The sequence below is a fragment of the Nicotiana tabacum genome, chromosome 23 (assembly GCF_000715075.1).
Source record: "Nicotiana tabacum cultivar K326 chromosome 23, ASM71507v2, whole genome shotgun sequence".
Lineage (NCBI taxonomy): Eukaryota > Viridiplantae > Streptophyta > Magnoliopsida > Solanales > Solanaceae > Nicotiana > Nicotiana tabacum.
Window position 1 is genome coordinate 139,422,708 of NC_134102.1, and position 19,128 is coordinate 139,441,835.

The 19,128-nt window shown below is 35.4% G+C and overlaps 2 protein-coding genes and 1 long non-coding RNA gene across 4 annotated transcripts; 1 reads left to right on the plus strand and 2 right to left on the minus strand.

The window, feature by feature from the left end:
* Positions 1-779: 779 nt before the first annotated feature.
* Positions 780-2,498, minus strand: LOC107795836 (uncharacterized). The gene is made up of 2 exons (XR_001650255.2): positions 1,600-2,498; positions 780-1,415 (listed from the first exon to the last, which is right to left on the minus strand). It is a non-coding gene; the product is annotated as an uncharacterized LOC107795836 (long non-coding RNA).
* A 1,711-nt stretch (positions 2,499-4,209) lies between these two features.
* LOC107795837 (uncharacterized) lies at positions 4,210-8,803 on the plus strand. Its single transcript, XM_016618542.2, has 6 exons — positions 4,210-4,421; positions 5,297-5,451; positions 5,631-5,848; positions 6,438-7,047; positions 7,477-8,001; positions 8,089-8,803. Exons 1-6 carry the CDS (start codon positions 4,252-4,254, stop codon positions 8,196-8,198), a joined length of 1,788 nt encoding a protein of 595 aa, XP_016474028.1. The 5' UTR covers positions 4,210-4,251; the 3' UTR covers positions 8,199-8,803.
* Positions 8,804-9,587: 784 nt separating this feature from the next.
* Positions 9,588-18,834, minus strand: LOC107795838 (long chain acyl-CoA synthetase 4-like). Of its 2 annotated transcripts, none has more exons than XR_012705851.1 (19): positions 18,439-18,834; positions 16,635-16,698; positions 16,434-16,523; positions 15,913-15,969; positions 15,253-15,301; positions 14,891-14,967; positions 14,392-14,431; positions 14,210-14,304; positions 13,606-13,773; positions 13,404-13,514; positions 13,246-13,333; positions 13,057-13,123; positions 12,487-12,562; positions 12,270-12,387; positions 11,802-12,047; positions 11,571-11,710; positions 11,001-11,229; positions 10,666-10,809; positions 9,588-9,784 (listed from the first exon to the last, which is right to left on the minus strand). XR_012705851.1 is itself a non-coding variant. In XM_016618543.2 (19 exons), exons 1-19 carry the CDS (start codon positions 18,588-18,590, stop codon positions 9,752-9,754), a joined length of 1,974 nt encoding a protein of 657 aa, XP_016474029.1. In that variant the 5' UTR covers positions 18,591-18,834; the 3' UTR covers positions 9,588-9,751. The 2 variants fall into 2 exon arrangements, 1 of the variants encoding a protein (XP_016474029.1); XM_016618543.2 differs by having other exon boundaries at positions 10,666-10,785; positions 11,047-11,229.
* Positions 18,835-19,128: the final 294 nt, after the last annotated feature.

Sequence of the window (19,128 nt, forward strand, 5' to 3'; positions counted from 1 at the left end):
CTTAAAGCCTCAACAGAAAAGTTGGATATTCCCATTGCTTGATGGTTGCAGAGTTTTCTGTGTTGTACAGTGAAGAGAAAGTCAAGTCTTTATGGGTAACAATGGCGATGAATTCTACTGGTACTCAAAGCAGTATGTCATGTCATTGCTATCCTCATTTGCATATTTCAGATCAAATATTCAGGGAAGGGAGAGCTGGTTTAAATGCAGTAATTGCTGTAGAGGTAGAAAAATATTCACAAAATGGTCAAGATCTATATGAGTTTTAATCACGCAAAAACCATATAAATAGATGTATTTTTAGGTCAATTGAGTGAACACATTGATCAGTTTTTTTCCTTTCAGTCTATACTCGTCTTTTGAATAGTCAACAACAACAACAACAAACCCAGTGTAGTCCCAAAAGTGGGGCTTTTGAATCTAAGTCAATTACAATTATTTAAAAAAAAAAAGGAAAAAAAGGCTAACATTAATATTTAAGTCACATGGAGTGGGTTTTTTTTTTTTTAATCACATTGTCATAAGAAACATCTGAGCATAAATAGTAGGTATGTCAGTAGCATTGAAGAATAGTTGTTTGTGGTTTGGCGAGCAAAACATACATAGTAGAAAGAGCAGATATGAATTCCAAAGATGACTTATTGAGCGTGAACCATCTGTTTATACCCAATGATTCTTCAAGTTAATAAGCGCAAGCATTTAGATAATGCGAAACAATGATTACTTTTCCAATTACCAGCATAACTACATGAGACCAAAGACACATTCTACCAACACCATACACCAAATAAAGGTATTTGCTAAATAGTTTAATCAAGCAGACGTAATTACGTAACAGTTGGGGATAAATCTCAATAGCTACAGTCCCAGAATAAGACACTCAGTATGCAAAAGTTCAAAGAGAGTCCCATTAGGAGCATACTCAAAATCCATCATTCTGGTAAAGCAACATGGAACTTGCATGAGTCAAGTGTTTTTATCAAATTAATTGAAATTCTGGAGCACAACTTTGCCTCCCAATTTCAAATCTCTTAATGGACAACGAACACAGTTCAGTTCCATAAACTGTTGATTCTTTATTACACCAATCAGTAAACCTCAAACATGTCAAATTCAACACTTTAGAGATGTAATTATCTCATCCACGCAAGAGTAGAAACTTACCAAGAAGGACAACATCAGAAACTGCATTTTTGTGAATTTTTGTGGCACAGATCAAATTTCTCTGGCAGTTCTGGAGTTGATCCGAATGCAATATCCATAAGTCCCACATTCATGACATGTTTAGAAATTGTTTTATGCAGAAGAAAGTTGAGTTCGTTAAGACATTAATAACACACTTTTACAACTTCAAGTCAAGTACCTAGAATAAGTCAATGATTCATCATTGTCTATAGAAGCAACCCTATCAACCCCTACATAGCAATCACCAATAAAGAAGTTAGGAATGTCAGAAATTAGTTCCAAACATCTTAATCGAACATGTTGTGTATGAAGTTTTCTAACTCTAATAGGACTGCAAGAAATAGCAATACGTAAAGACATGAAACACAAATAAAAGATAAAAAGTAAATGACACCAACAAACAGTAAATTTAACCTGCTTTTAGGGAGCTTAGATTTCCAATCAAGCGTTATGTATAGCTTCACGCCTTCACATGAGCTAAAAATATAGTTGTGAGGGCAGGGTAGCAATAAATATGCTCTAATCAGCCAATTGATTCATATAGGTCTTAGAGGCACATCAGCAAACACCTTGAGTGCTTAGTCCACTTCAAATTCCAGTAAGCAAACAATAAAAAAAGATTAAATAAGTAGAATAAAACAAATCGTAATGAAAAAGTATATCCCAAATCAAGAGAAACCAAAATTCCAGCTGCAATTTTAATTTGATACCTCGGATTTTCGGCAAGACGTTTAGCTCTGCACTAATTAGTTGGTAGCAAAAGAAAAAATTCATCTAATAAAAGTCATAATGCATGTATAAATCAGGTACAATTACTGACATGCACATAAAATTTGTAGCATGAAATTTATTCAAAAGAAGAGTAAGCTAATATATATTCTCTAAATTGTCATCTCCAACAAAGTAACTTCAACAAATAAAGAAATATTGCATAAAAAAATTACCCAAATAGAGCTCGTATCAGATACAAATAGAAAAAAATGGATAAACTTTAAAAAGAGTAAGGACCCAAATTTTGATTACCAACAAATTAAAGAAGTATAAGGAAGTACAATAGAGAAAGGAGAGGCAGTAGAAGAATGCACGATTCCATGAACCTCAACAGCGCAGCTATAACCACGGTAATACTAACTGTTAATAAAAGGTAGGAATCGAGAAAGCTGAAGGAATTGTACACGTGTATAGCGGTAAAAGTTCTATGATATGCACAAAAACAAAGCCATATTCTTTTTTCTCTTTTTCAGTTGCCCATTGAGTAACAAATATCATTAGAGGAGTAATAAAGTAATTCGTATGTCCTAACTTATATAACACTTCTATCTTTTTGGATGTCCGAGAATATTTGACTCCACTATATTTTTATAATGCAACTTTCAATTACTCAAACATATTAAACTACTCAACTTTTAGACTTTGATGTAATTTTTTTTATCAAATTAAATATAAAGTTAAATACAATGCAAAATCAAATATATTTCATATAAAATGAACTAAAGTGAGTAATATAGCCAAGTATGCCAACTATACTCTCACCATGGAGGAAGCGCTTTACCCTTTTAAAGTGGTATTTTTCGGTGTAATTCCGTATTAGTTGGGTCCCAAAGTAGATATCGAACATTGTCCCCATGGAGACAAAGAGGATGCATTTGTACAATTTTATGAGGAGCCGGTCCAAGTTCGATGATTTTAGAAAATGTTGAAAAACACCTCAATTCCAAACTTTAGAGTTTAGCATCGGTAGCTGGTGAATGTTATCAATGTTACCTTGGAATTTTCTAAGTTAGACAACAATTTTATTATGACCAGATTCTTCTTTTTTCATCTCTGCTTTCTTTTCCCCTCTTCAAATATACTAGTTTAGTAGTGCATTGTTTATTGTTGTGGACTCCTTGTTCCGCTAAATAGGTTTGCGTTTAAACCATAACATATTTTAAAGAATTCATATTCTCAGTGTGACTGGCTCTAGTAGTTTTATATGTTCTTACGTGTTTGAGCGGAAGCCTTTGAGCAACAGTAAAGTTGTCTTCGTGTGACATATAGCTAGGTCACGGGTTCGACCCGTAGAATTAGTCATTGATGCTTGCATTAAAGTAGTCTTTATATCACATCCCTTGGGATGCTGCCTTTTCTCGGACCCTACATAAACGAAGAATACTTCGTGCGTTGAACTACCTTTTAGTGCGACTAGCTCTAATATTTATATCTTTGTATTTTTTTTAATAATAGATAAATCCGTAGTTTTCATCTTTAAAATTTAGTGAATGATGGACATAATCCTCAGTCATTTTTTACTTAAATATCAGTCTTTGAATATTATATCTAGATAATAACGCACGAAAAAGAAAAGGAAATCATTACAATCAAACAACCAATTGTGTCTTGATTTCACATTAGTTGAAGTGAATATATGAATCCTCTGTATTTATTTTGCTTTATCTAGAGGCGTTCTATATATTTCAAGGTTCCAACACTTAATAATTTGTCCTTTAAGATAGTTTATTAATAGTTCTTGAATGTCACAATTATCTTGACACTGACATACATATTCGTATCAATAATAAGAAGAATCCTTATGAACACTTATCGTGTTTTGTTCTTAAGCAAAATTTGCGTCAAAGCCTAAAGCATAGATAGATCATTTAAGACAACTTCCGATCCATATGATATGTACATCATTTAGTACCCTTTTAGTACCATCCAAAATCACTAGATTAATTGTCTCCAATAAAATTATTTAAACTATTAAACGACATACGTCAACAATTGTGGTATGATGAATGGGATTCCTCTATCTTTGACCAGGGATTTAAAGTTTGAATTCTGAAGATAAAACAATCACAGATAGGAAGAGTTTTTCTCTCTAAGGATCCAACACAATGTGAATCGGAATTAATTGGACCAAGGAGAAAAATAGTATAAAAGAGATTAAAAGAAGAAAGAAAAAAAAAAGAGAAGAGCTCAATTAAAAATGACAAAGTTTGACTTTGACTTCCAACATAAAATCTTGGAGGACACGTATTTGTGGTCATTTTTAGAACTCACCACTTTCATTTTCCGATCCAGAAAATGGAAAGCCAACTGGTTGAGATGTGCATGGAATCGGCAACGCAGAGCCGTGACGCCGTCGAAGCGTGGCGGAGACAGCGGCGGACTCTGGAAAGTATGCCATCTCACCTCGCCGAAGCTCTCCTTCACCGCCTTCTTCGCCGCCGTCTCCTGTTCCCGTCTTTACTCGAGTAAGTTTATCCTAATTATCACCTCATTCCTTTTATTTTTCAGTATACTTAATTATTACTGTATTTCATTCCTGAAATTACAAATAAATGTGATCTTTCATAATCTAGCGGTTACTGGATCAGTTCGAGTTGTAATATTAAAGTGAATTTAGGAAAAATCCTATGAACAGTTTGCAGCTTTTTAATAACCATCTCAACTTTTAAAAGTCAATCAATCTGTGCTAGTTTGACTTCAGAAATTTGGTCAGATTGATAGTTGAAAAGAGAAAATGTTGAACGGAATAGGTTAAAAGGAGTAGTTTAGTGTGTAGATAATTGATGAACAAAATGGCCTGTCACAAAAATTAACAAAAAAACGGGAGAACAAAAGTAACTGAGAGTGTTTTATGCAAGTGAAGGAGTTGAATTACTTGTTATATTTTGGTCATATCTTTTTGTTATAGGCCCTTCAATCATCGAAGCTAAGTGTTATAGTCAAATTATAATTATTTTATGTGGTAGCTGGGTAGTGATTCTCGAAATTATGAGAACCATATTTGCGTTGGCCTGAGAAATATATGTTTGCAGGGTATTGGTTGTCCAAGGATTTGAAATGTTATTCACATCCTTGAAGCTGCATAATTATGAATTGTATTGCTTCCTCAGTGAAATGAGGCTCCTAGTGTTGGACTTCTGTGTTGCAATGATGATAGTATTGTCACCCCTAACATTTGAGAAACGGTTTAGCTATGTGATTGTAAAGTTGATGTTTTCCCATTATTTTACTAATTCTACAGTAGTGTACCATCAAAACCTAAAGCTGCTGACATCTTTCTTCTGTGTGTTGGATTCATGCATAATCTACTCGAAAAGCTGATATATATTTTCTTGTCTAGAGTGTTTAAATTTTGTGTCGAGGAGATCGACTTAAGGGGGGAGAGCTGTGTGGATGCAGAATGGATGGCATATATAGGTGCTTTTGATCACTTGCGCTCTCTAAATTTATCAGATTGTAACAAAATTAACAATTCAGCCATTTGGGCTATTACAGGTAACCTTTGACCTCTTATATTTTTAGATAAATGCAACTAACCTAGTTCATATTCTGTTATATTCTCCTCTAAACTATTATTTCTTTATTTTTTCCCCTTGGTTAACTTGTATTGGTTCATAAATATTACATGACACTCTAAATGTTTACTTACAGAGGTCTGCTTTTGTTCTCCTCAGGAATGACAAACTTAAAGGAGCTTGACCTCTCCAGATGCTCAAAGATCACTGACACTGGAATTAGACATCTAACATCCATCCCAATTTTGGAACATTTGTGGATTCCAGAAACAGGTGTCACAAATGATGGTGTGATACTCCTGTCTTCATTAACTAACTTATCTGTGTTAGATTTGGGAGGCCTGCCTGTGTCTGATTCGGCTTTGGATAATCTTAAGGTAGATCCTCTTTTTATGTGGAAATTCTGAGGTAGATCATCTGCTGTTAACATGTCTTTAAGATCTTGTCTTTCTTCTCCCCCACCTTTCCTCTTGGCGTATTAAACGTTTTATTTCTCTTTAAGCTTTGGGTTATGAGAAATTCTCATCCATTCTCAAAGACCTATGTTATGTTTTAGGAAACATTCAAGGTTAATAATGTTTCTTAAAATTCTCAGTACCTTAAAATCTCAATTCTTACCACTAAGTAGAACGTTGAAAATAATTCCATAGTTCAAATCTATTTTGAAAAAACAAGTAGCGTTGTAGATGTTTTTTCCACTAAGTAAAATGTCACAATTTCATACATTTGAATAATTCAAATCTATTTTTAAAATGAAAAGATGGCTTGGTCTACTTGTGCCCTTTAAGTTACCTTGAAGGCTTAAAACAGTTGCTTTAGTGTCTTAGGCTTGAGCTAGCCTTGTTTAGCTTACCCACTGGACTAAACTGTTATGGATTGTTCTTTTAATCATCTAGTCCTTTAATTGTACTTACTTAGAATGGTTGAACTTACTCAAGGTAAATGACACGTTTATGGTTCGGGTAGGTTCTCCGAAAGCTGCAACATTTGGATCTTTGGGGGAGTGAATTATCAAACAAAGGAGCATCTTATCTTAAATGGTTCCCAAGATTGAGTTTTCTGAATTTGGCCTGGACCAAGGTCACTATGTTGCCAAGTCTGCCTTCTCTTGCATGCCTAAATATGAGCAATTGCACGATACATTCTTCATTCGAAGGAGAAGGACGGAAAGCTCCCCTTGCAAAGCTTATTCTGTCTGGATCAACCATAAGAGATGTCTCTGAAGCTTTCCAACACCTTGAAACCTCTTCCCTCTCTCTCCTGGATCTTTCCAATTCATCTCTTAATTCTTACTGCTTTTTGCCATATATGAGTGCTATATCAGATTTAGATCTCAGTGGTACATCTGCAGGAGATGAGTCAGTTGAACACATTGCATTTATAGGTCAAAATTTACGCCATCTAAATCTCAGCAGGACAAAATTAAGCAATGCAGGACTGGAAATCTTAGCTGGTTTTGTTCCCAATCTTGAAACTTTATTATTATCTTACACAGCCATTGACGATTATGCTATCCCCTTCATGAGCACCATGCCTTTGTTAAAAAGTATCAATCTAAGTGGTACAAATATCAGAGGTATGCCATGTTCTTTTCCTCAAAACTTCCTTTTATTTTTTACATTTAGTTTCTTTTGTGGTCCTCAATTTCTCCTTCATTGGAAACTAGATAGGTGTAGATGATGCTTGAACACTTGAAGACAACACCATAATGTCAATATGTATCTCACTTGTAGGCTAGTCTATTACACGATGAACACGCTTGTAGAATTCCAAATTTGTGATGAAAATCATTTCCGAAAGATCCAAGTGTGCTTTAAATTTATTTTCAGATGTCATCATAGATGGATGCATTTTATGCCTTATATCCAACCAAAATTAATCAGAGTGGAACTTAAAATATCAGTTCAGTTGCCTATTGAGGGACACTTCTTTTCCTGTAGGGTTAGGACAACATTAGTCTCTTCTCTCTTCATTCACATGGTTGTGTAATCTGCCACAATGCCAGGTATGGTCCACGAGGTGGATTCTGATCCTAATTGCATTTCATCACTGTCTGGGTTATGTAATCTTGATCATTTGGAGAGATTGGATTTGGAGGAGACTCGAATCAAGGATTCAGCTTTGGCTCCTTTGCCGAGCTTTCGTAAATTGAGCTATTTATTTTTACGGAGTGGTTCCCTTACCGATACCTCTTTGCATCAGTTGTCATCTATTAGAAGCTTGGTAACACTAGGGATTCGTGACGGCATGCTCACTAATGCTGGGCTCATTATATTCAACCCTCCACCATCTATGACGATTCTTGATCTCAGGGGGTGTTGGCTGTTGACAGAGGATGCACTGTTGTCCTTTCAGCAAAAGCATCGTCAAGTTGAAGTAAGGCATGATCTTCTTAGTATTGCATTGGTCAAAAGGTTATCTATTCACTCATCTTTGTCCCAAGTGACCACCTCACGGACCAAACTATACAAACATAAGCAGGGAGGGCCATCAGCATCTCCCCTTAGATCTAACAGAGACAGTTTTCTTGGTGAGGCATCGTCAAACTCTTCTCGGTCTAAAGTTTATGCTTATATATGTCTTGTATGATATTACTTCTTTCATTATCTCAAACTAGATCAAAGATTGAAGTACACCAGAGAAGAACTATTTGCACTGAGGTCTGCGTCTGCCCCTAATTCCAGAGATAATGATCTGATACCTCATGAGCTGGCAAATGATGGATAAAATTTGTTGGTTTCAGTTCATGCATGTATTCTGTTACCGACCAATAGTAGTTCTTGAGTTTCTTTTTCAATGTAAGAACTTTTAATATTTCTTTTATGAATGATGCGAGTGTGACTCAGGATGGTAAGTAGTACAAGCCCAGGCCATGTTAGGGCTGTCGTAACGTACCACTGGCTTGTTGTCTCAGTTACGTGGCATCTGCTTGTGGCCAATGACCTTACAAAATTTTCAGAGCACTTTTTGATGCGAGTTGCGGAACTTCTGATCTCGCAAAACTCAGTTAAGCAGCAATATTTACACATCCTGCTGATTCGTGGATTCGTATAAGATTTTATATTGACTCAAATTACCAACAGTTTTGAAACACACAAGGAACAAGATTTCTTAGGAAAAGTGCTATCCCAAGCAACTCAGGACTGGATTTGTTGGATAATCCCCAAGTTTTTGTAATGGTGTGTGTGTTTAGCTATGATTCTGGTCATTTTTGTAGCATTTCATTGTATTTTTATTCTGATCATTCTGGGAACGTTATTTATAATGTGTACAAACTTTGAAATATCATTTTTGAGATATGGATCATAAATTTACATAACAAGTAAAAGAAATGACTGCCACAGCATCACATAAGGAGTTACTCCTCTGGAAAACTCTAGTTGGTAACTCGACAAGCAACCTGAGAAAGCTTTTATACAAAAAAAATTTGTTTGATTGAGAGTAGGAGAAATGGAAAAAATGGAATTTGCAACTGGATCTTTTTGGCATTTTCTGGTAATACCCACATTAGCTATATTCATCTTAAACAATGTTTACTCAAGACTACAAATTGATTTAGTTGACTCCCATGAACTCATTCAGGTCAATTGGTTTGTATCGTTCAAAGCATACCATTGAATTCATTCCAATTCCAAACTGCCTATACATTAGATCTTACACTAAATAGAATCCCCTTTGCGAGTTGGGAAGACAACTAAGATGGACCATAGATGGTAATCATGGTTGATTCGAGGATTTTATGAGGCGGAGCGAAGTCTTCTATCATGTTTTGATTATTTTATAACGCTTAGATTCATGATCTATCTTTTATGAAATGCCTATAGATGAAGTGCTTTATTTCAGATCAATTCTTCATATAATCGTTTCATTCCAGTGAAAAACTGTAACAATAAATATACTTACTCAACCCAACCTGTCACGACTCAAAATTTTACAAATCAATAAGAATAGTGACATGAAAACTCGATTAAAACAACCTTGTCACTAGTGGTTTGAGTAATGACGTAAATTTATCTGCTATTAGTATTTGAGGGGGATACTATTAACACTCCTATGATTTTTTTTTTTCCTTTTAAACCATAAAACTGCAATATTGAGCTATTTAAATAGTACTAGTAACACAACAAATAATTTTGCTTGTATAACAGTCAAATCCAATTTGATAAAACAATCTCATCATCTTCATGTGATATATACAGTGCAAAAACAAAAACAAAAGGATAAATTAAGGTTGAAAGATCAAATGTAAAAGAAGGGGCAAGTAGTTTCAGCCGTTAGATTCATTTGGTCTTGTACATGTTGTCAATCACGTCCTGCGCAATTCAAAATTACATAAGGCAAAAACATGTAAACAAATACTCCGTAAACAAGTTGCACATAGAATCAACAAGAATTTAAATGTTGATAGATATATCTTTTCCTATTTAAACAGATAGCATTATTAACTAATAATCCGGTCACTTAGCATCGGAGTAAAACGCCTCAAAAACAACTATAGGCGTCCAGATTAGTCGATTACGTATTTGCCAAAAACCAAGGCATTTCACTTGCAGGTATAATATATAATGTGTTAGTCCACATCAACAACGATAAAGTTATTGCGTGTGACCAGGAGGTCATGGGCTCGAGCCGTGGAAGTAGCCTCTTGCAGAAATGCAGGGTAAGGCTGCGTACAATAGACTCTTGTGGTCCGGCCTTCCCCGAACCCCGCGCATAGTGGGAGCTTAGTGCACCAGGCTGCCCTTTTAGTCCGCATCAACAACGGGTCGAATGTCTGAATTTACTTATAAAAAGTTTATTAAGAGTACAAATAATTCATCTACTACTTTTTCATGTCTATTAAGATTATATTGTTACTGGATAAGCTGCATTCAATAGAACAAGAATTTTCGACAACATGAAAATAAAGCATAGAATGAGTAGTAACATCCCGCGTTTACGCAGGGTCCGGGGAAGGGCCGCACCCCAAGGGGGTGTGATATAGGCAGTCTAGGCAATCTACCCTGATGCAAGCATCAGTGGCTTATTCCACTGCTCGAACTCGTGACCTATAGGTCATACAGAGACAACTTTACCATTGCTCCAAGGCTCCCCTTCGTGAAAGGAAAAGGAATAAAAATGGACAATGAATGATCAAAAAATATGGAAAAGTTGATTGCTCACAACATCCACCAGCAGATCAAAGAGAAATTACCTTGTAGTATTTGAGCAACTGAGGTCTTTTCTTCTTAAATGTAGGAGTTAGAAGTTCTCGTTCCATGTCAAATGGCTGAGGATCAAGGTGTACAGCTTTTATGAACTCAAAGCCCTTCAGCTGCAAAAAGTTGATCATATTTATCTAAGTTTCAGAATATCAACTTAGGATGGAGCGCTTTTCTTCCATGCGTTTTATCCTATGTTGCGCGGACTCTCTAATATATTGCCGCACCCGTGACGGATCCTCCAAATATACACTACTTTTAGAGGATCGACACGCAACCGGAGAAATTTTCGGAGAGTCTGAGCAACATAGGTTTTATCAAAGAGTACAACGCAAGCACTATCAGAAAAAGCAACTGCAATGAGGAGAAATAACCTTCTTTTCTTTTCCAGCTTTTGTGAGTTCTCCAAGTATGTACTCCTTCACTTTTGGATTTTCACACAGGGAATCAAAATCCCCAGATACGCCATTATGTTGGGCCCATTGTTCAACTGCTCGTTGGTTTGGGTTAAGAACAGCAACAAGGAAAGACTCGAAACTGTTTCCATATATCCATATCTGGAGTCAAAGTAGAAAAAGAAATGAGTCCACTTTCATCAGTTCACGACTAATATGAATAGACTACGTCACCAGTTAACCAGAGTATCTAATCCAAAAAAATCAACATGAAAAAACAGTCTGGTTGAATAACAGTCCTCTTTCGTAAAAGCATATTATTTCCTCGAAGCTAGACCACAAACAGTCGACATTAAAGATGAATATTGCTCAACCTCGTTCATGTAGAAAGCAGAAATTGCACGGACGAAGTGGCCGAAGATACCAATGAAAAGAAAAGTATCCCTTCTGAACCATGTTTTTGCTATAATTAAGAGGCCATTACATCTAAAGTAGATACTTACAGAGTCAATAACAGGATTATTGCCATATATATTCTCCAAATTCTCGACAGCGACATATTCACCTTGTGAGAGCTTGAAAATGTTCTTCTTGCGATCAATTATTTTCAAGCTACCATTTGGTTGCCACTCACCAATATCACCTGAAGAAAGAAATGTTAGATCCAAGGTCCATTCAAATTCTATCTGACAAGCAGACATTAGTCAGTTCAACTTCAACACGAAAAAACAAACCTGTGTGGAACCACCCATCAATCATGACTTCTTTTGTTAGGTCCTCACGCTTGTAATAACCTGAAAAAAGAGTGTCGCCCCTCACGCATACTTCTCCACGTGGCGTGCTTGATAGAGCATCATATGCCATTTCAGGGACGGACTCCAAGCACACATCCACATTGGGCACCGGGGGGCCAACCGTACCAAGCATATCATACTGGTTTGGTAGTGAGACAAATGTACCAGCACATGTTTCAGTCAAACCTAAATGAGAATAGAAAGACACGACGTTCATTATCCAGCAAATAACAAAGCCTTGCAATTATTACATTTATTGGCTCATCAGTGACGATCTACGAGATGCTCCCATCAACCAAGTTTTATAAAGATGATTTTACATTCTACCATTTATGTTTGAGATAAAAGCTAAAAGCCAACACTTTCTTATTTCAGCTAAACTCGTAATATGTTGAAAGAATGGGATACCATATCCTTGAAGAACATGGCAACATGCCACAACTCGCAGAAAAGCTTCCACATGAGCTGCAAGGGGCGCTGCTCCAGATAATATAAGGCGTACTTTGCCTCCTAGCCCTTCTTTTACCTAAGCAAAAGAACAACAGGAGTTAGGGACTAACTGGAAGATGGAAAGAAGAATACGAAAAAATGGATTTGCTAGCTGCTCCAAGGGCATTTCCAATACCTTACTGAAGACAACTTTGTCAGAAAGCGGAGAAGCTTCGAAGTGTTTACGTCCCTTCTTCAAATTGTGGTGTTTGCTGTAGAATCTCAAAAGTTTAGGTAACAGCCTCCACCACTAAAAATAACTCAAACTAAGATTTACTTTTTATGCTAACCAAAAATCGCAACCAAAGTTCTCCAATATACAGTAACGTAAAGCATGGAAGAAATGATCAGTTTAAATTCAAGTGCGAAAAAGCATGTATGCAAACAGAAAATATTATTTCCTCCATCCAATGTTAACAAGCCTCGGTTAGCTTTCTAGGGAAAGTAAAATGCTTGATTTATTATACTGAGTTTGGTATATAAACTATCAAATGAGAAGAGAAAGTCTAGAATTTGTCCCCATCAAATTTGTAATAATGTAAAGTAGTATTAGTTTATATCAATATGACCCTTTTATATAAATAAAAAGTAGTTTATTAATTCTTGTTGATTGTCCACAAAAAGATTACATTAATCTGAATAATTGGAGGAGAAAAGTTATAGTTTAGGGAAAGAAGTCATAATTTAGGGATGGAACAGCACTTACTAAGCATAGGCAAGATTGAACAATGTGCTTTTAAGCAGACCCCCAGAAGAAATTTTCTGTTGCAAACCTGAGAATGTTTAAACGAACTAGTCAAAACATATCCAGCATTTCGACAAGACATAGAAGGCACTCAGTCAAAGGTACACCAATAAGATAAGAATGTGAATAATTGGACCGCAAAGATATTACCTGAATATATTCTGTCTAGTACCCGAGGTACAGCACAGAAGATAGTTGGTTTCAGCTCTCCAATATCTTCGGTTAGTAACTTGACATCCTGCGGACATGATTAGGAATGCATAAGTATAATCTGTACCATGATTTAGCTGAAGATCTGAACATCTTACCCCTCGCCAAAATCCTATTGAGGCACCATGATTAATGAAACATTCTTCGATAACCCGATCAAAGATATGTGCCAGGGGAAGATATGAAAGATATACATCATCCACTGTCAACTGCAACGTGAAAAGGTCAGATCGTCAAGCCTATAATATAGCTATGCTTTACGTCAAACGGCAGGAAAATTAAGAACAAATAATTCATTACCGACTCATTCACACTCCCAAGCAGACGCTGTACTCCAGCTATAAGAGTAACAATGCTATTATTTGAAATCAGCACACCTTTGGGATCTCCAGTCGTTCCACTAGTATACATTATTGTACAAATGTCTTCCTTCTTTTTCACTGGAAGATCAAATTGTTTTTCACTTCCCTGCACATTGAGGAGTTTGCGCGTTAGTTCAAAAGGCATATAAACAATTTCATGTTGGTCATCGTAACAGATCATTCCATGTAAATGTCAAGACTACAAACTTATTCCAAAAAGTTGATCAATAATTATTTCCAGTAACATCACTGGCTGCATTTTACGAGCCTAAAACAAATATTACAATGGAAACAAGAATTCGAAGGTGGAATCTGAAATTTAGCAAAAAAAAAACAAGATTAAACGAAAAATGTGCAAATCTAAGTTAAATTCGAGTCATGTAACTCTATATATGAGATTAAGAAATCAAAAAATTTTATTCCCCATTTGTTGTCTTTCAAAACCACAATCTTAGTATCAAAATTATAACACTCCTTTAATCATCACCTCTAACAAAACACTAGACAAATCTGATAACTATAGAAGTAAAGAGAAGTCTTACCAATTGTAGAAACTCGTCCCACGAGTATAGAGCCACCCCACACTTTTCAACCTCTTCCTTCTGTTGAGGAGTGACATTCCCAAAACTCACAACAGCTGGTGATTACAAACAGGAAACTAGTTTGTTATACCATTTCATCGATCCACACTTTAAAATAGGAGCTGAATTTATAATCGACTTACTCTTCAAGTACTTTGCTGCATTTGGAAAAGTTTTCAGAAGCTGAAAAGGGATGAGCACATATTTTAGTAAGAAAGGACATCCCTAGATATTAAAAGGCACAGCCTCCCAAATATAATAGTAAAACATTTGAAGCAACAACCTTTAGAAACCACAATTTTTGCCTTTGCAAATAGATTTCCAAGGAACCATCTCAAACACAGTGGTGTCAAGGAAAATATAGAATACAATGTGCTACCCAACATGATATTATTATGGAACAGTGATATTTGAATCTGAAATATGTGTATCTTTTTAAAACAGCACACTGATGCTCAAACAGATTAGTCGTATTACTGAATTGGTGAGTCAAATTGATTCCACTATCAAGCTCTTAATGAGTCGTGGCTTATGAGACATGACTGTTCTATATCAAGCATGAGGATCGCCATGCCTGTGGAGTCAAACGTCTTAGAATATAAATCAGCCGTCTATCAAAGGTTTAATTTTGAACACGCATACCTCAGGAAGTTTTTTCTCTTCAACAAAAGCAATTTTAACCTCAGCATGGTTAATGATAAATTCCACTGCACCAGCACCTAAAGCACACGAAGAAGATTATTTTCAATCATTACATAGAATGAGGTTCCTTCTACTTTCAGTGATAAACATAAAATAAAAGGCCACATGATATGATTAATGGGTGATAAGTCATCTGGCTATCAGACTGCATGAAAAAAGGCATCTTGTTTAAACAATCCAAGAAGATGTCTTCTATTTATAAAAGTAACACCAAGAATGATAAATTACAAAAAGAAAAAGCAAACAATAGAAAAATGAGGAAGACACTCAAACCACTATTCTAACCGGAGGAGGATGCATACCTAAGGTGTCATACAGAGGAACACAGTAAAGTCCATGAGCATTGCATGCCTGCAATCGTGGAGTCGTTATCAGAGCTAACAACAATTAAGGAGAAGGTTTAATTTTTAAAATATCTTAAAACAAAAGATTGATATGATATGCAGCAGAAAACAGGACCATCAAAAGGCTGATACGCAGAAGGATAGAAAGTGGGCTCAGCCAATCTATATCTTCATTTAGAGGTGAAAAGAAAGGCACATGCGAATATATGAGTCCCAACCGACCTCCTAACCCACACAGTGCTTACAAGAATATTCAAGCATAGGCAACCTTAACTATTTCATTAAATCAGGGTTCCTCCTATTTGTCATATTCAACCATGTGTTATATACGAAATAAATATATGGTTGTTTAAATTTAAAGTGTAACGCCAGCGATTCAACCGAGAGATATTAGCATAGAAGAAGAAAAGATGACATTCTGATTGCCGAAGATAATCAGACTAACTATGATCGATACATCTAAAATTAAATGTTATGTACCTCTTCATCAGCTAGGAAATAATTATACGAATAAAATACAACCAAAAAGTAGTAGTAGAAGTCCTTAATTTTGTTTGATGACCATCAAACAGACAAAAGGAGGAAATCGAAAAAAATAGAAGGAATAGAAAAATTAACCTCCATGCTCATTATCCACTCAGGGCAATTGGCGCCATAGATACCACATTTGTCTCCCTAACATCAGAAATCAAATTGAAGTGAGATACTGATTGAATGTAAAAATAACCAAGGAAAACGAGCAATAAGAGACTGGCTAAAAAGTCCTATACACGAGTCTGCACAAGTAAACAAAAGGCAGAGAACACACACTAACTTCAAAAAGAATAAGTGAAATGTAATTCAACAATAAAATCTCTCCATTGTTAAGGAAGTGAATTCTAAAGATCCTAACTGAACCATCGGATAAAGTGAACCAAGCTTTTTGTTCACCCATCAAAAAAAGAAGAACAGAAGTGAACCTAGCTTTTTGTTGCTCCTAATAGAACTAGGCAAAAATGAGTAGCTAAAGGCGTCATCATCTGCAGTATTTGATGACACAACTCAAACACTAGAAGGTAAATAAGAATTTATAGTTGGCATTATTCTCGCAGTCAACCAAGCTTTCAGCAAAGTAAATCAAATAGAATATAGGAACTCACTTCGTCCACACCACAGCTACGGATGGAATTTCCTACTTTAATCACAATGTCATATACTTCTTTGTAAGACATCCACACATACTTGCCAGGCTGAAAATAATAACAAATACACAAATCAGCTAAAAGCAATTTAGAAAAAGAGAACCCCGACAGATGTAGGAATTACAATATATGCAAAAACTACTCATGGTAACAACGTACTTTTCCATCTACAATCTCACGGCGTCCAAGCATCCGATTGTTAGGATATTTTTCCACTGACAAACTGTGACATAGACAAGAAAATGCCTGTAAGATCTGCTATTGGATAATAATGAAATTAGTCATTTGAGCACACTGGCAAATATCTATAAGCATTTATTGACTAAAAGAAATAGCTGCATGTTCTAACAAACTACCAGATCAACATTTACTAGAATGAACACGGACAATGAGGACTGGTGGAGTAAAAGTTTCGGCTTGTACAGTCCGAGAGCAACCTTGTATATGAAGTTATCCTGAATAGAGGAGCACAATAAAGCTCAAAAATCTACACGCCCCAAGCACCTACTTGGTGCCACTTTTTCGTAATACTTAAACTTACCTTATCATAAAAAATAAAAAAAAACTCGAAAATCTAATGCCTTTCCTTACTAATGGAGAAAGACCTACATTGAAGTGATGTCAATGAATCAACTGTACTCAATCCCAAACTAGTGGGGTTCCACTATATGAATCCTTTCCGTCCATTCTGCTTCATACAGGCCCATTTTGAATTTATATTCTCTATAGAATTATGCCTAATTTATTTAAAGATACTCACTCTTACAGAGCAAAACAGCCTGCTATGATTTTTTAGCTTTTTATTTTTATAACCGAGAAATCTCCAATCGCCAACTGGCGCACAGTTCGAAACTCAATGGATATTGGATAATGGCCCCACCCCTCTACCATTCTTCACTTACATACTACTCTACCAGGTTACTGTCTGCAGCTGGATTTGAATCCATCACGCTGTATCACGAGCTGCAATCTTACCACTAGACCAATGCAGATGTATTTCCTATATTCATGCTCAAGGCAGTACAATGTCTTAAAGGTAAAGGCATCTGTGACATGCATGTACACGTGACCAGTAGTAGCATTACCAGTGAAATCATGTAACTTATGTATATAATGAATTGCCAAAAAACTGTGACTTTTTAATCATATGAAGTAGTAAGAGTGAAGATTTTGCGGAAAAAAGGAAAAAGTCAACATCAATTCTTGGAACTTTTTGTTACTCATCTCATTCTCAACACAAAATGTTTTTGCTACTCATCACATACATAAAGCTAAAAGACTAGATCTTTTGTAGCCGAATTAAACAATTGGATCCAAAAAAAATTAAAATCAATTTTTATCCAATTTAAAGAAAAATTAGAGAAATTGCCAATATTCTGCAGAAAAAGCTAGTAAAAGTCAAAATCAATTTTTGGAACTACTTGTTCATCATACACATAAAGCTAGAATACTAGACCCTTTATAGCCAAATTTACAATCAGATTAAGAAAATATTATTAAAATCTAGTTTATCAAAAAATAAATAAAAGCCCATAAGAATTGCGAAGGACATTTAAAAATTAGATCAAATTTATATATTGTGCAAAAAAAAGTAAAATAAAAATCAAATCTTTGAACTTTATGCTACTCATCAGATACATAAAGCTAAAAAGATTCCACCTTTTCTTAACCCAAACAAACAACTAAATTCAACCCAAAAAAAAAAAGATCAAAAATTTAAATTTAAAAACAAAAAAGACAAGAACCCAAAAGAATAGCAAATCAAAGTAACAGAAAAATTAGAACTTTATGCTACTGATCAAATACATAAAACAAAAATGCTCCACCTTTACTAATCGAAACAAACAATCAGATTCAACCAAAAAAAAAGTCAAGTTTTTAATTAAAAATAAAAAAAGACAAGAACCCAAAAAAATTGCAAAGTAAATTAACATAAAAAGATTAAAACTTTTTAAGTCCTAACCGGAAAATATCCCAACAACTGTCAAGTCCAGGAATAGGAGGAGGAAACCCATCTTTAGCAAAAAGACTTCTATAAACAGCACCCATTGATGGCTTTCCATTTTGGGCAGGTTTTGCTGGTTCAACTTCTACTATGAACTTCTCTTGTGCCATTCTTGATCCCTTTTTTTCTCTTCTACAAATACCCAAAATACAGTCAATATATATATACAGAATATATATATATGAGGAAATTGGATTAAATGGGTGTCTTTAGTTTTGGGGGGAGGGGGGGTAGTAGTTGGGTGGTGTTGGGTAAGCTGAAACTTGAAAGAATGAGAGAGTTGTATAGGCTGTAGGAATTTTCTTTGAGTTTTGGCCTTTTATTTTTTTTTCTTTCTATTTTTGGCCTTTTCTTGACTAAGTGGGAAAAGGAGTTGTAGTTTTCTAACAGTGAATATTGACCAATGGCAAGCTTTTGGTCCACTTGTGGTTTTATTACTGCTAGTTTCTGAAATAAATACAGGTAGCTTGTTGGACTATTCCAAGATCCAACCCTATATTTTCTCCCTTTTTATATTCTGATTTTATTGCTTTACTCTTTTTTTCCAACAATAGCGGTGTTTACTTTAATTATTTATCCAAGATATGCTATCTTCAATTAAGTATATATATCCAGTAAATTTGTTCATCAAGACTTAGACAGATAAAA

What these genes read in the sequence shown, in the direction of transcription:
- LOC107795838 (XM_016618543.2), bottom strand. Translation starts at nt 18,590, where the DNA reads ATGGCACAAGAGAAGTTCATAGTAGAAGTTGAACCAGCAAAACCTGCC. An exon ending in CAATAGGATTTTGGCGAGGG is followed by an intron (nt 13,334 to 13,403) that starts GTAAGATGTTCA and finishes TCATGTCCGCAG; the next exon opens with GATGTCAAGTTACTAACCGA. An exon ending in AGTTGCTCAAATACTACAAG is followed by an intron (nt 9,785 to 10,665) that starts GTAATTTCTCTT and finishes TGAATTGCGCAG; the next exon opens with GACGTGATTGACAACATGTA.
- LOC107795837 (XM_016618542.2), top strand. Translation starts at nt 4,252, where the DNA reads ATGGAAAGCCAACTGGTTGAGATGTGCATGGAATCGGCAACGCAGAGC. An exon ending in AGCCATTTGGGCTATTACAG is followed by an intron (nt 5,452 to 5,630) that starts GTAACCTTTGAC and finishes TGTTCTCCTCAG; the next exon opens with GAATGACAAACTTAAAGGAG. An exon ending in AAGTGGTACAAATATCAGAG is followed by an intron (nt 7,048 to 7,476) that starts GTATGCCATGTT and finishes CCACAATGCCAG; the next exon opens with GTATGGTCCACGAGGTGGAT.